The sequence below is a fragment of the Nicotiana sylvestris genome, chromosome 9 (genome assembly GCF_000393655.2).
Source record: "Nicotiana sylvestris chromosome 9, ASM39365v2, whole genome shotgun sequence".
NCBI lineage: Eukaryota > Viridiplantae > Streptophyta > Magnoliopsida > Solanales > Solanaceae > Nicotiana > Nicotiana sylvestris.
In genome coordinates this window covers 78857869-78869300 of record NC_091065.1, presented here as the reverse complement: position 1 = coordinate 78869300, position 11432 = coordinate 78857869, and the positions used below count along the sequence as shown (strand labels likewise).

Below are 11432 nucleotides of genomic sequence, written 5' to 3'. Positions count from 1 at the left end.
ACTCTACTACTTATTAACCCTCTACCTTAATGTTCGGCCTTCACACCCTCTTATTAAAGGTTATATCCTCGATAAGCTGAAGCAGTACCATGTCCTACCTAATCACTTCGTCCAAATACTTCTTAGGTCTGCATCTACTTCTCCTCGGTCCCACCAAGACCAACTTCTCACATCTCCTCATAGGATATATGTGTCTCACCACTTTATATGCCCGAACCATCTAAGTCTTTCCGCATCTTGTCCTCCACCGAAACCACTCTCACGTTGTTTCGAATAACTTCATTCCTTATAAGTAGTTGAAAAATATAAATAGCTAAGTATTTGTTTGTCTTGTTTTAAGCATACTTTTATTTTGGCAAATGAGTAAAACAACTAGTGATGACTAAAAATAAAACTTGAAAAAGTAGCTAGTGTCAAAATGAGATCAAATAATCCAAGTTAATTACTGATGGTCGCAGTCGCCAGTTAAGATTCACTATGCATAGTCAAATGAAGAAAGAATAAAAAAGAAAGGTTGGGAAATACAATTTGATCTTGGGTAACTTGATCGCCAAGAGCCATCCATTGACTAAGTGACACTGCGACTGCTTTATTAACTAGTCCCTATAAAATCCTAAATATCTCGTGGTTATTCCAGGGCACTAATTTCTTCCTTGACTAATCTTGTTTGTTTAGTACAATGGCCATGAAACCCGTGAAGTACTGTGTGGTAAGTAATTTCTGTCTCACACATTTATTATGTTTCTTGAATGGTATTTTCATTTTTTCAAATGGTTATTGAACTCATCACAGGTGGATGCCTTCACTGACGCAGCATTCAAAGGGAACCCAGCAGCTGTTTGCTTATTAGAAGAAGACAGAGATGATGAATGGTTACAGTCTGTTGCTACTGAGTTCAATATCTCTGAAACTTGTTATCTCACTCAGCCACTTACCCTATCTAATGAAGCTAACCCCACATTTGGCCTTCGTTGGTTCACTCCGGTTACTGAGGTCAGCCTGTCTAGCTACCTCCTCTTTCAACTTCAAACAACTGTTACTCAATCAAACCTTCCGATACTTAGCTTTAATTTTATTCCTCTGTCTTATTTAACACTAGGAAGGCAGTATGAACTCTATACCCTCCGATCCTTTCTACTTGATCAATTTTGGTAAAGTTATTAATTAGCAAACAAATTTGGAACTCATACAGTTTAAATCCTGAATTCAGGCAATACAATATGCAAAGCACTTTTACTTAGTGGGTAAGATTTGTTAATTGGAGAATAAAGTTTGGAGCTCATCTCTCTGAAAATTTGTTTTTGGTAAAACTGGGGAGAAATGGAATCCATAAGTTTGAAAAGTGTTTATTGAAATGAATAAAAGAGCAGTAGTATCTGTTTTGAAAAAGCTAAACCCAGCATCTGTTTCCTGCTTATTTTTCTTTCTGAATGAGTGCAAGTAATTCACTCTTTAGCAAAGGAATTTCATTTGTGCTTTGCAGGTAGATCTATGTGGACATGCAACGCTAGCAGCTGCACACTTTCTGTTTGCCTATGGCTTAGTTAAAACTGATACGATTGAGTTTTCAACAAAGTCAGGAATTTTAACTGCCAAAAGAGTTCCAGAAACCAAAGCTCCAAAATCTCAGGACGATTACTCAATTGAATTGGATTTTCCTGTTGTCCAAGTAGCCGAGACGAGTTCTGCTGATGTTGCTGCAATTTCTGAAAGCTTGAATGGTGCATCTGTGGTTGAGATCAGTGACACATCTCACGGCTATTATGTTGTACGTATTATTTACCTTTTATATTCACTAGTGCATATATAAAGGTACAAACATGAAGAACATACAAGAAAGAACGAAAAGGAAATTGCTTTCAATCCTAGGACAAGGCATCGTAGACAAATTTTAATTAAAATTAGCCCTTTCTAGGGATATGAAGAAATTTTTGTTTTTTCCAGATATTGCTCCCATCAGGAGAGGCAGTGGTGGAATGCCAACCTCAGTTTGCTCAAATAATGAATTTCCCTGGCAAAGGTATAGTAATAACTGGACCTGCTCCAAGGGATTCTGGCTTTGATTTCCATAGTCGCTACTTCTGGCCAAAGTTCGGAATCAATGAGGTAACTGCCACAACTTGAATCAATGAGGTATACAGTAATAAATTGCGTTCAATCAGATCATAGTCAATGAAAAGGGTAGTGCTGAATTTGCACAACCTATAGAATTAAGCCAATTATATACTGTAGATATTATTTATTATACCTTGGCCAACTACAGGTCTATATGTTGGTATAGCTCATGCTTCTTAGATATCTCACCTGTTCATATTTTTGTTTTCTCAAACAAAACTTTTCAGGATCCTGTTTGTGGAAGTGCTCATTGTGCTTTGGCTCCTTATTGGCATAAAAAGCTTGGCAAATGTGACTTTGTTGCTTTAGCGGTACTTCCTCTTTTCTACCAACTTCCCCCATCCCCTCCGGTGCAGGGGCAGAGCCAATGAATAAGTTACAGGTTTATCTGAACCTAGTAACTTTGGCTTAGGCCCTGTATATGTATTAAAAATCCAGCTAAATAAGTTTAAATTTTTGATCCGCCTCTGCTCCAGTGGGCACGAAAAAGCACAAGCTGAAATTCTTATCCATGTGTTTGTGCAATGTGGTACTTATCTAACCACATTTGTTCTCTTTTCCCTATTGACTTGTATTGTTTTGTGGTTCAGGCCTCAACTAGAGGTGGCGTTGTGAACGTGCATCTAGACGAGGAGAATCAGAGGGTATTTCTGAGAGGGAAAGCTGTTGTTGTTATGGAAGGTACTCTTCTAGTTTAATGTACAAGTGGAAATCAATAATTTCCATTCATCGGGCGGATACTATCATAAATTTAATAAAGTAGTGCAAGTACATGTATTCTATATTGGTTTTTCCTATGTATTTCACTCTGAATTTTAGAGTATTCTTCTCTTGTTGTAAGTTCCAGTGTATTGAAAATCAACAAATTTCAGATATCAGAATAAAATGCTTGAAATTAATAGTAACAAAGACGGCATACCTTACAATATTCGTAAGTACATTCAAACTATATAATTAAAAACAAAACCAGGGTATATAGTGTCTTGCTTTAGGTTAATTTCAACTCAAGTTACTAGCCGTGGTAAAGTTGAAATTGGAACATGTGGTGTTGTATGCCAAAACTGATGAACTAAACCCTAATCTCTGTTGTCTCAAATCAAATTGCAATAGATTGTCCTCCATTTGATGTCCCCCAATTATAATAGATGTCTTAGTCTTAACCCCACCATCCAAAAATCCTAAACACCACACATCAACACCATCTCGAAATATCCTAACCATTGAATTTGATCCGAATATCCTCCAAAACACATCATCACCTTGCATCACGAGGTCAACGGTCGGCACGGCTGGTCCCACCCTAGTCTCCATTACCTCATCTGCATTATAACAAACCTTAAATGGTTCCACAGGATTTGTTACTGTGAGGTTGAGCTTAGTTGATTGATCTACAAATGTCTCGGTGAACGCTTTGTAGATGCTACTGTGTAGTAAGGTGTATGGAGTTACGGTGCTCAGCTTGGTCCCACCGAAACCATGTTCATCAACGGCTAGGATCTTTCGGCTCAGTTGCACGGTGACGCTGTTGACTTTTATGGAAGTCAAATTAATGAAATAGTCACTCTGAAATGCGTTCAAGAGAAGTGGAGTGAACCGGAGGGTTTTTGAGAGGTCTATTTCGGGGAGGAAGTAATACGGTCCAGATGAACCGAAAAAAGCCACTCCAGGAGCTGAAGGCGAACCGGATAGACACAGAGCAAATGTGCGTTCGGACGAAAAGGCAGTGCTAACCTGTAAAAGATGAACTTAAGGTCTTAAATAAGTTCATATGAAGTATGAAGATTAACTCATCTATATCATACTGACATTAATTTCTTTAAAAAAAACTTTTTTGGTCTTATAATAAGCTACGTACGCAAAATAGTATAAAATCATAGCTTATTATAGTTAAATATATTTAGATATTACCTGAAACTTTTTATATAATTTATGATTTTGTAATAATAACTATGCCTCAATTCTAAACTAAGTTATATTAATTTTGTGTTGTCCAGGTCACTCCAGTAAACTATCCTCCTATTATAAGAAAATTAGCTTTTCTATTGACAGAGTAATCTATAATAAGACTAAAAGATTCCTAACAACGACCTAAAATAAACGTACTAGCATGATTCGAACTTAATTCAACTAATTCATATTGTCTTCTTTGTAAATATGAAAAATTATAATCAAACGTACATCATTTTATCTTCTGCGTAGTATTTTCTTCAATTCATTTTACGGGAAAAAAACTTTAATACATATCAAAATTATAAAAAAATTAAAGTTAAAAGAATTTTCAAGAATTGCAACAACAGAAGACATCGGATACACTCCAACCTGTGTGGTGAGAGAGAATCTGGACCGGCCTAAACCGGCCAAACCGGCTACACCTTTCGTAAGGCCTTTCAACAAAGACGACTTAGAGCAAGATAACAGGAACTCGGAAAAGCTCCTGAGGTGACCCGGATTCCGACCGTCAGTGACCGGCAACGCAAGCGAGTCAACAATAGCCTTTCCGGTCGAAAATTTGTGTGTGACAGAATTTAAAGGAGAAAGAGTACAGGGATTATTAGAACAATGAGGGGTAGGAGAGTGAAAACACTTAGCACAAGCGCGTGAGCCAAGAGCAGAGCACAAAGGGGAATCGCAGGAGAGGGTTCGGTAAGTAGAGGAAATGTAGTTATTATTGGAACAATCAACCCAACTGAAAGAAGCGCCCAAATCAAGAAGGAGATTTGTGAGGTTTGGAGGGGTTTTGAGGTAAACTGAGAGCGAGTATAGACGAGTTGCATGGTCTTTGGTAATTGGTGCTAAAACAGCTGAAAAGGAAGAAGAAATGAAGAGAGATGAAGCAAAGAAGAAAAGGGCGACGCTAATGAGTTTATTCGGAAGCATTTTTCTGTGAAGAAATTGACATTCTAACATTTTTCGGGGAGGGAGAAGTGAGCACCAGATCAAAGGAAAATTCAGTAAGAGTTCTAACATATAAGATTTTTAACGCTAAACTATTTATTACTATAACTTTGTTACGAAATAAACACTATAAAGTAAAGACAAGTATAAAGAGAAACTGATATATTATTCGAATTCAAATTGATGTACATAATGAACCGAAATCTCTTCTATTTATAGAAGAAAGGAAGTTGCTCTGTAAGCTGCTACTACAAGCTGCTGTGTAAGCTGCTACTACAAGCTGCAGTGTAAGCTACTATAAGCTGTTGTGTAAGCTGCTACTACAAGTTGTTGTGTAAGCTGCTACAAGCTGCTGTGCAAGTTGCTGCTGTACCATATATGGATAATCTTCTACTGAGAGCAATATTTATTCATAACGGAGTACTGAATGGATAAGCTTATTATATCCGGTATGGATAATCTTCTACCGGGGGTAATTGTTATCCATAACCGGGTAATGAAAAGATAAGCTCATTATATCCGGTATGGATAATCTTCTACCGGGGGTAATGTTTATCCATAACTGGGTACCGAAGTGATAAGTTTCTTCAGGAAGCTTATTTCCAATATAGTACTAAATAGATAAACATATTTACGGTGGAGTCCCATATGGATAAGCTTCTTCAGGAAGCTTATTTACAACGGAGTACTAAATGAACATCCATAATATAATATATTTATAACACTCCCCCTTGGATGTTCATTAAAAAGATAATGTGCCTCATTAAAACCTTACTAGGAAAAAACCACGTGGGAAAAAAAATCTCAGCGAAGGAAAAAGAGTACACATATTTAGTAAGACGCATTGCTAGGTGCCTCATTAAAAACCTTATAAGGAAAACCCCATGGGAAAACCTTAGTAAGGGAAAAAGAGTGCATCGCGTATTTTACTCCCCCTAATGAAAACCTTGTTTCAAATATTTGAGTCTCCGCATTCCAATCTTGTATACCATCTTCTCAAAAGTTGAAGTTGGCAAAGATTTAGTGAATAAATCTGCTGGATTATTACTTGAACGGATTTGTTGCACATCAATGTCACCACTTTTCTGAAGATCGTGTGTGTAGAACAATTTTGGTGAAATGTGCTTCGTTCTATCTCCTTTTATAAATCCTCCCTTTAATAGCGCTATGCATGAAACATTGTCTCCGTATAATATTGTGGGTCTTTTATCACATTCCAACCCACATGTTTCTCGAATGAATCACTGATCTCAATCATATGCATTCCCTGCTTGCCGGTTTGAAATCGAACTTTATGGGTATCGGATAAATAACCTGCATTACCAATATGATCTGCACCACTTTTGTTAGCATTAGCAAGATAAATAAATGCACCATCTACACCGAGATAGAGTATTTCAGGACCAAGGAGTTCCTCGTCCTCTTCTAGAGGTTGGAACAGATCCTTATTCACTTCAAGTGATTGAATATCCAATGGTGTACTTAATGGGTACACTTTGTCCATGTAAAAGCATTTTTAAGACCCTCTTGGAGCTCTTCTGGAGTTCCAATTTATGTCACCAACATAAACAGCAAGTATAATAAAGTCTGATGACATTTTCTTTATAAAAATACATGGACAAATAACATAATTTATGTAACCTTCTTTCAGCAAATATTCACTAAGGTGATTATACCACATGCGCCCAGATTGCTTTAAACCGTACAAAGATCTTTATAATTTGATCGAGTACATTTCTCAAGACTTTGAATTATATGCTTCGGGCATTTTCAATCCTTCAAGGATCTTCATATAGATTTAGCCAAATAAGTCATATAGGTTAAGACTTGTATCTAAATGGTACGACATCTTCAAGTGTCTGGACTGCTAGTCCGATCCTCACAATCGTTTACAATATTGTGCACTATATTGTATTAAATATATCGTCGACGATCATTTTGTGTCAGTTCCGAAGCGACATAACTTGTGGAGATCTCATCACTTTCTTTATTTTCAGGTACCTGAACTTTTTCGGGAGTTTCATGAAATGTTATGTCGTGGGCTCTTCTAGAGCTTATTTCCTCCTCATTTTGATCATTTCGATCATTAGCTCCTACTATTTTTCAAGGATTGTTACCTTTGGAACCGATTGGTCTACCACGCTTCATGCGTACAGTAAACTCTATCCTTCAGGGACTTTAATTTTAATAGGAGCATTTGCAGCTGAAATATGATATTTAATTTTGGATCAGCAAATGCTTCTGGCATTCGACTTGAATTATCTTCTAAGTGAGGATCATGATAATTCGATTCATATAACATATTTTTCAACTGTTTATTCCATCCTTCAAATGTTAGAAAAACTAACATATATCCTCAATCATCTTTGGGAAACATATCTTTGTGTATTATGGTAGAGAAATTAATCACATACCACACAATAAAAGATAGTAAAACTATTTGGTTTCTGATCCTAAACCAATTGTGAAGGGAGGACTTATCATATATTGTTGATCTGATGCATACAAGTGCTGCTATATGCAATTTAGAAAATCTTAGACCAACACATGAAGCTTTGTTCTCATAAGCAATGGTTTAGACATTAATAGGAGGTATTCAATGCTAAACCAGCTTGGATATAAACCAGCATTATCAAGATGAACTGTCTTGATTTCATAATCTGAAAATTATGCTCTTAATCGAGAAAAGCAATTCCAAATGCCAAACTGCAGGTTGACAATAATTACACATGTAACCATCTCATATATGCACCTATAAGTGGTTCACATGATAGGTGAACGGGCCCATATTCACCTTTTATATATTTCAGAATCAGGGGTCTTAGTCCCAACTTTAGCTGGTATAATCAATTCATTATGAGAACAAGCAACACATGAGAATTCCTGAAGAATCTTCTAGTTCTTTAGTATATGCTTATCTGAATTTTCAAATAGCTCATTTAAAAATGGCAAATGAAAACTTCAAGTTTATCATGTCATGTGCTATCTCTTAGTAAACTTCTGGTTTACTATGGCATAAACTTTTGCTTTAGTAAACTTCTAGTTTACTGTGATACATGATATAGTACAAATTAAAGAATAAGGCGGGTAACTTCTCACATACATATTATTTTACCCCCTATGATTGTGGAAACATGAAGATTATCAATCTTCCAATCATTTGTAGTCTCACTATGATAGCCATTTGTATTAGTAAACTTCAGGTTTACTACAACATATGTTTTGACCATAATCATATAATATGAATGACATATTTGTATATAAGCTCTTCGAGAGCCTTAATTTATTATCCACAATCTAATATTTATCTGGCACTACTGGTGTCATGTATTCTTTAGGCAAACATTTAGCTCTTCAGGAGTTATTGATACATTTTGTACTATCAAATATTGCTCAGACACTGCTGGTGTCATGAGAGAAAATCACAATCAAATAAACAATGTAAAACAATTGTTTAAGCACACGAAAACTCTTCTTCATAATATTTTTCCACTTCAGGAGGCAATTTCAACTGTGTTACTTCTTCAGGAGCAAATTTAAAATACGAAATATTGAGTATATATTCTCTCAATTATATTAACTCTTCTGGAGGTGAATTGTAATGTATTCACATCAAGAGCGCGTTCATATTTACCCGACTTATTAGTATTGTCACATTCACTTCAGGGAATGGATTAATATTATCAAAAGTTCTCATCCTTCAGGAAATCGAACATAATTATCTGAATGCGCATTAATCACATCAAATTGTGATGCCTCAACCTCTTTTAAAATATTTACTACTTCAGGAGCAAATCGAGGCGTGCATTTAATATAGAGAATATTTATGTAGCTTATCTTCAATTGTAACTATAGAAAGCCTAAATTATCACTTCTGGTGATCATAGACATATACCACTTCTGGTGGTTAACAAAATATAATTACAATGAGATATATGAAATATAACTACTTCTGGTGGTTGTATATTTCTTGCAAACTCTGCTAGAGTTTAAGTTGATCTAATAATATTATCCATATTCTTTAAAATGACATAAATAAGATATATTATAGTAAACATCATTATCAAATCATAATTTTTCTTTATGTACAACAATTACATAACCATACTATCTATTACAAATAACAAAAATTAAAATATTTACATTTCTACAGATTCACCACCGATTACATGACTTGTTTCTCCTTCTGGGAGTGCAAAGTAATCAGCTACATCCAAATGCATGAAGTCTAAATTATCTTCAGAAATAAAATTTGCTTCAGCATTTTTCTGTCTTCTTCAGGGAGGCTTGATAAAGCTCAACCAGGTGCTTTGGCGTACGACAAGTACGTGACCAGTGCCATTTTCCTCCACATCTATAGCATGCATTTTCTACATTTGGCGCTTGCACCGCTTTATGCTTTTGTTCCTTCCTTTTCCACTGTTGGTGGTGAGAAGGCTTCTTTGGTGCATTATTATTACCATGATTGGGGTTTCTTCCCCGACCACGGTCATGACCACGACTGGGGCCACGACCTCTTCCACGTTTAGCTTGGTGGAAGTTCGTCTCATTCACTTCAGGGAATGGACAAGAACCAATAGGTCGGCTTTCATGATTTTTCATTAATAGCCCATTATGTTGCTCTGCTATAAGAAGATGTGAGATAAGTTCAGAATACTTTTTAAATCTCATCTCTCGATATTGCTGCTGCAGGAGCATATTCGAGGCATGAAAAGTGGTGAAAGTTTTCTCCAACATATCATGATCAGTAATATTATCACCACATAATTTTAATTGGGAAATAATTCTGAACATAGCAGAATTATACTCACTGATAGATTTAAAATCTTGTAGCCTTAGATGAGTCCAATCATAACGTGCCTGTGGAAGAACGACCATCTTCAGGTGGTCATATCTATCTTTCAAATTATTCCACAGTATGACTGGATCTTTAATAGTGAGATATTCCATTTTCAGGCCCTCATCAAGGTGATGGCGTAGGAATATCATTGCTTTGGCACGGTCTTGGTTTGATGCCTGATTTTTATCCTTGATGGTGTCTGCCAGACCCATCGCATCAAGATGAATTTCAGCATCAAGCACCCAAGACATGTAGCTTTTCCCCGATATATCCAGGGCTACAAATTCAAATTTAGAAAGATTTGACATTATTTAGGAAAAGAAAGTTCTTACCTCAGATACTTTCAAAATATTTGCTCGAGATGGCAGAGTCTCGTGCTGATAACGTGTTATGAAATAAAGACTATAAAGTAAAGACAAGTATAGAGAGAAACTGATATATTATTCGAATTCAAACTGATGTACATAATGAACTGAAATCTCTTCTATTTATAGAAGAAAGGAAGCTGCTCTGTAAGCTGCTACTACAAGCTGCTGTGTAAGCTGCTACTACAAGCTGCAGTGTAAGCTACTATAAGCTGCTGTGTAAGCTGCTACTACAAGTTGTTGTGTAAGCTGCTACAAGCTGCTGTGTAAGCTGCTGCTGTACCAGATATGGATAATCTTCTACTGAGAGCAATATTTATCCATAACGGAGTACTGAATGGATAAGCTTATTATATCCGGTATGGATAATCTTCTACCGGGGGTAATGTTTATCCATAACCGGGTACTGAAAAGATAAGCTTATTATACCCGGTATGGATAATCTTCTACCGGGGGTAATGTTTATCCATAACTGGGTACCGAAGTGATAAGTTTCTTCAGGAAGCTTATTTCCAATATAGTACTAAATAGATAAACATATTTACGGTGGAGTCCCATATGGATAAGCTTCTTCAGGAAGCTTATTTACAACGGAGTACTAAATGAACATCCATAATATAATATATTTATAACAAACTTAAGGTTTGTTGAAATTTTAGCAATTTTTCGAATAAATATATACCTTTTGTGCCAATTTATGTGATATACGTTTTTTTTTTCATTTCAAAAATAATTTAACTTTAATGAAAAATGTATAGCCAGACAAATGTTTATGTCTTGTTTGAATTATAGTTTTTAAATGTCTTTTTTCTAAGGGGGCCTTGGAGCAAAAGTAAAGTTGTATCTATGTAACCTATAGTTCGAGCCGTAGAACTAATTACTAGCATTAGGTTAGGCTGTTTACATTACACTTCTCGGGGTGTTATCTTTTTCCGAACCCTACATGAATGCGGGATACTTGAATGCGGGATACTTGATACAGTGGACTGCCATTTTGAATGTCGAACATTGGCTCTATCCAACCCTGCATTTGATGAGTGTTGGAGTACAACTGTACAAGTAATGACTTGTTAAAGTCGGAGAACATAGGATGAGTTTTTAGCAACTGGACAATGATGAGCTAAACTAACGACGCTAAATCTTCTGTAGCAGTGATGCAGGCAGCAGATATATACAGACATATACTTTTTGTTGTATGTATGAAATTGGATAAGGAC

The 11432-nt window shown here is 36.0% G+C and overlaps 2 protein-coding genes across 2 annotated transcripts; one reads left to right on the top strand and one right to left on the bottom strand.

The window, feature by feature from the left end:
- The first annotated feature begins 317 nt into the window (after positions 1-317).
- On the top strand, positions 318-3024 carry LOC104223520 (uncharacterized). The gene is made up of 6 exons (XM_009774975.2): positions 318-709; positions 793-993; positions 1484-1768; positions 1945-2106; positions 2343-2426; positions 2706-3024. The coding sequence occupies exons 1-6, from the start codon at positions 680-682 to the stop codon at positions 2811-2813; spliced, it is 870 nt and encodes a 289-aa protein (XP_009773277.1). The 5' UTR covers positions 318-679; the 3' UTR covers positions 2814-3024.
- Positions 3025-3114: 90 nt separating this feature from the next.
- LOC104223521 (probable aspartic proteinase GIP1) lies at positions 3115-5060 on the bottom strand. Its single transcript, XM_009774976.2, has 2 exons — positions 4435-5060; positions 3115-3846 (listed from the first exon to the last, which is right to left on the bottom strand). The coding sequence occupies exons 1-2, from the start codon at positions 5020-5022 to the stop codon at positions 3115-3117; spliced, it is 1320 nt and encodes a 439-aa protein (XP_009773278.2). The 5' UTR covers positions 5023-5060.
- Between the last annotated feature and the right edge of the window lie 6372 nt (positions 5061-11432).

Bases quoted from the DNA above. Each gene is read 5' to 3' on its own strand.
- LOC104223521 (XM_009774976.2), bottom strand. From the start codon at position 5,022: ATGTTAGAATGTCAATTTCTTCACAGAAAAATGCTTCCGAATAAACTC. The intron at 3,847-4,434 runs GTTGGAGTGTAT...CATCTTTTACAG, and splicing joins GATTCTCTCTCACCACACAG to GTTAGCACTGCCTTTTCGTC.
- LOC104223520 (XM_009774975.2), top strand. From the start codon at position 680: ATGGCCATGAAACCCGTGAAGTACTGTGTG. The intron at 1,769-1,944 runs GTACGTATTATT...TGTTTTTTCCAG, and splicing joins CATCTCACGGCTATTATGTT to ATATTGCTCCCATCAGGAGA. The intron at 2,427-2,705 runs GTACTTCCTCTT...TTTGTGGTTCAG, and splicing joins GTGACTTTGTTGCTTTAGCG to GCCTCAACTAGAGGTGGCGT.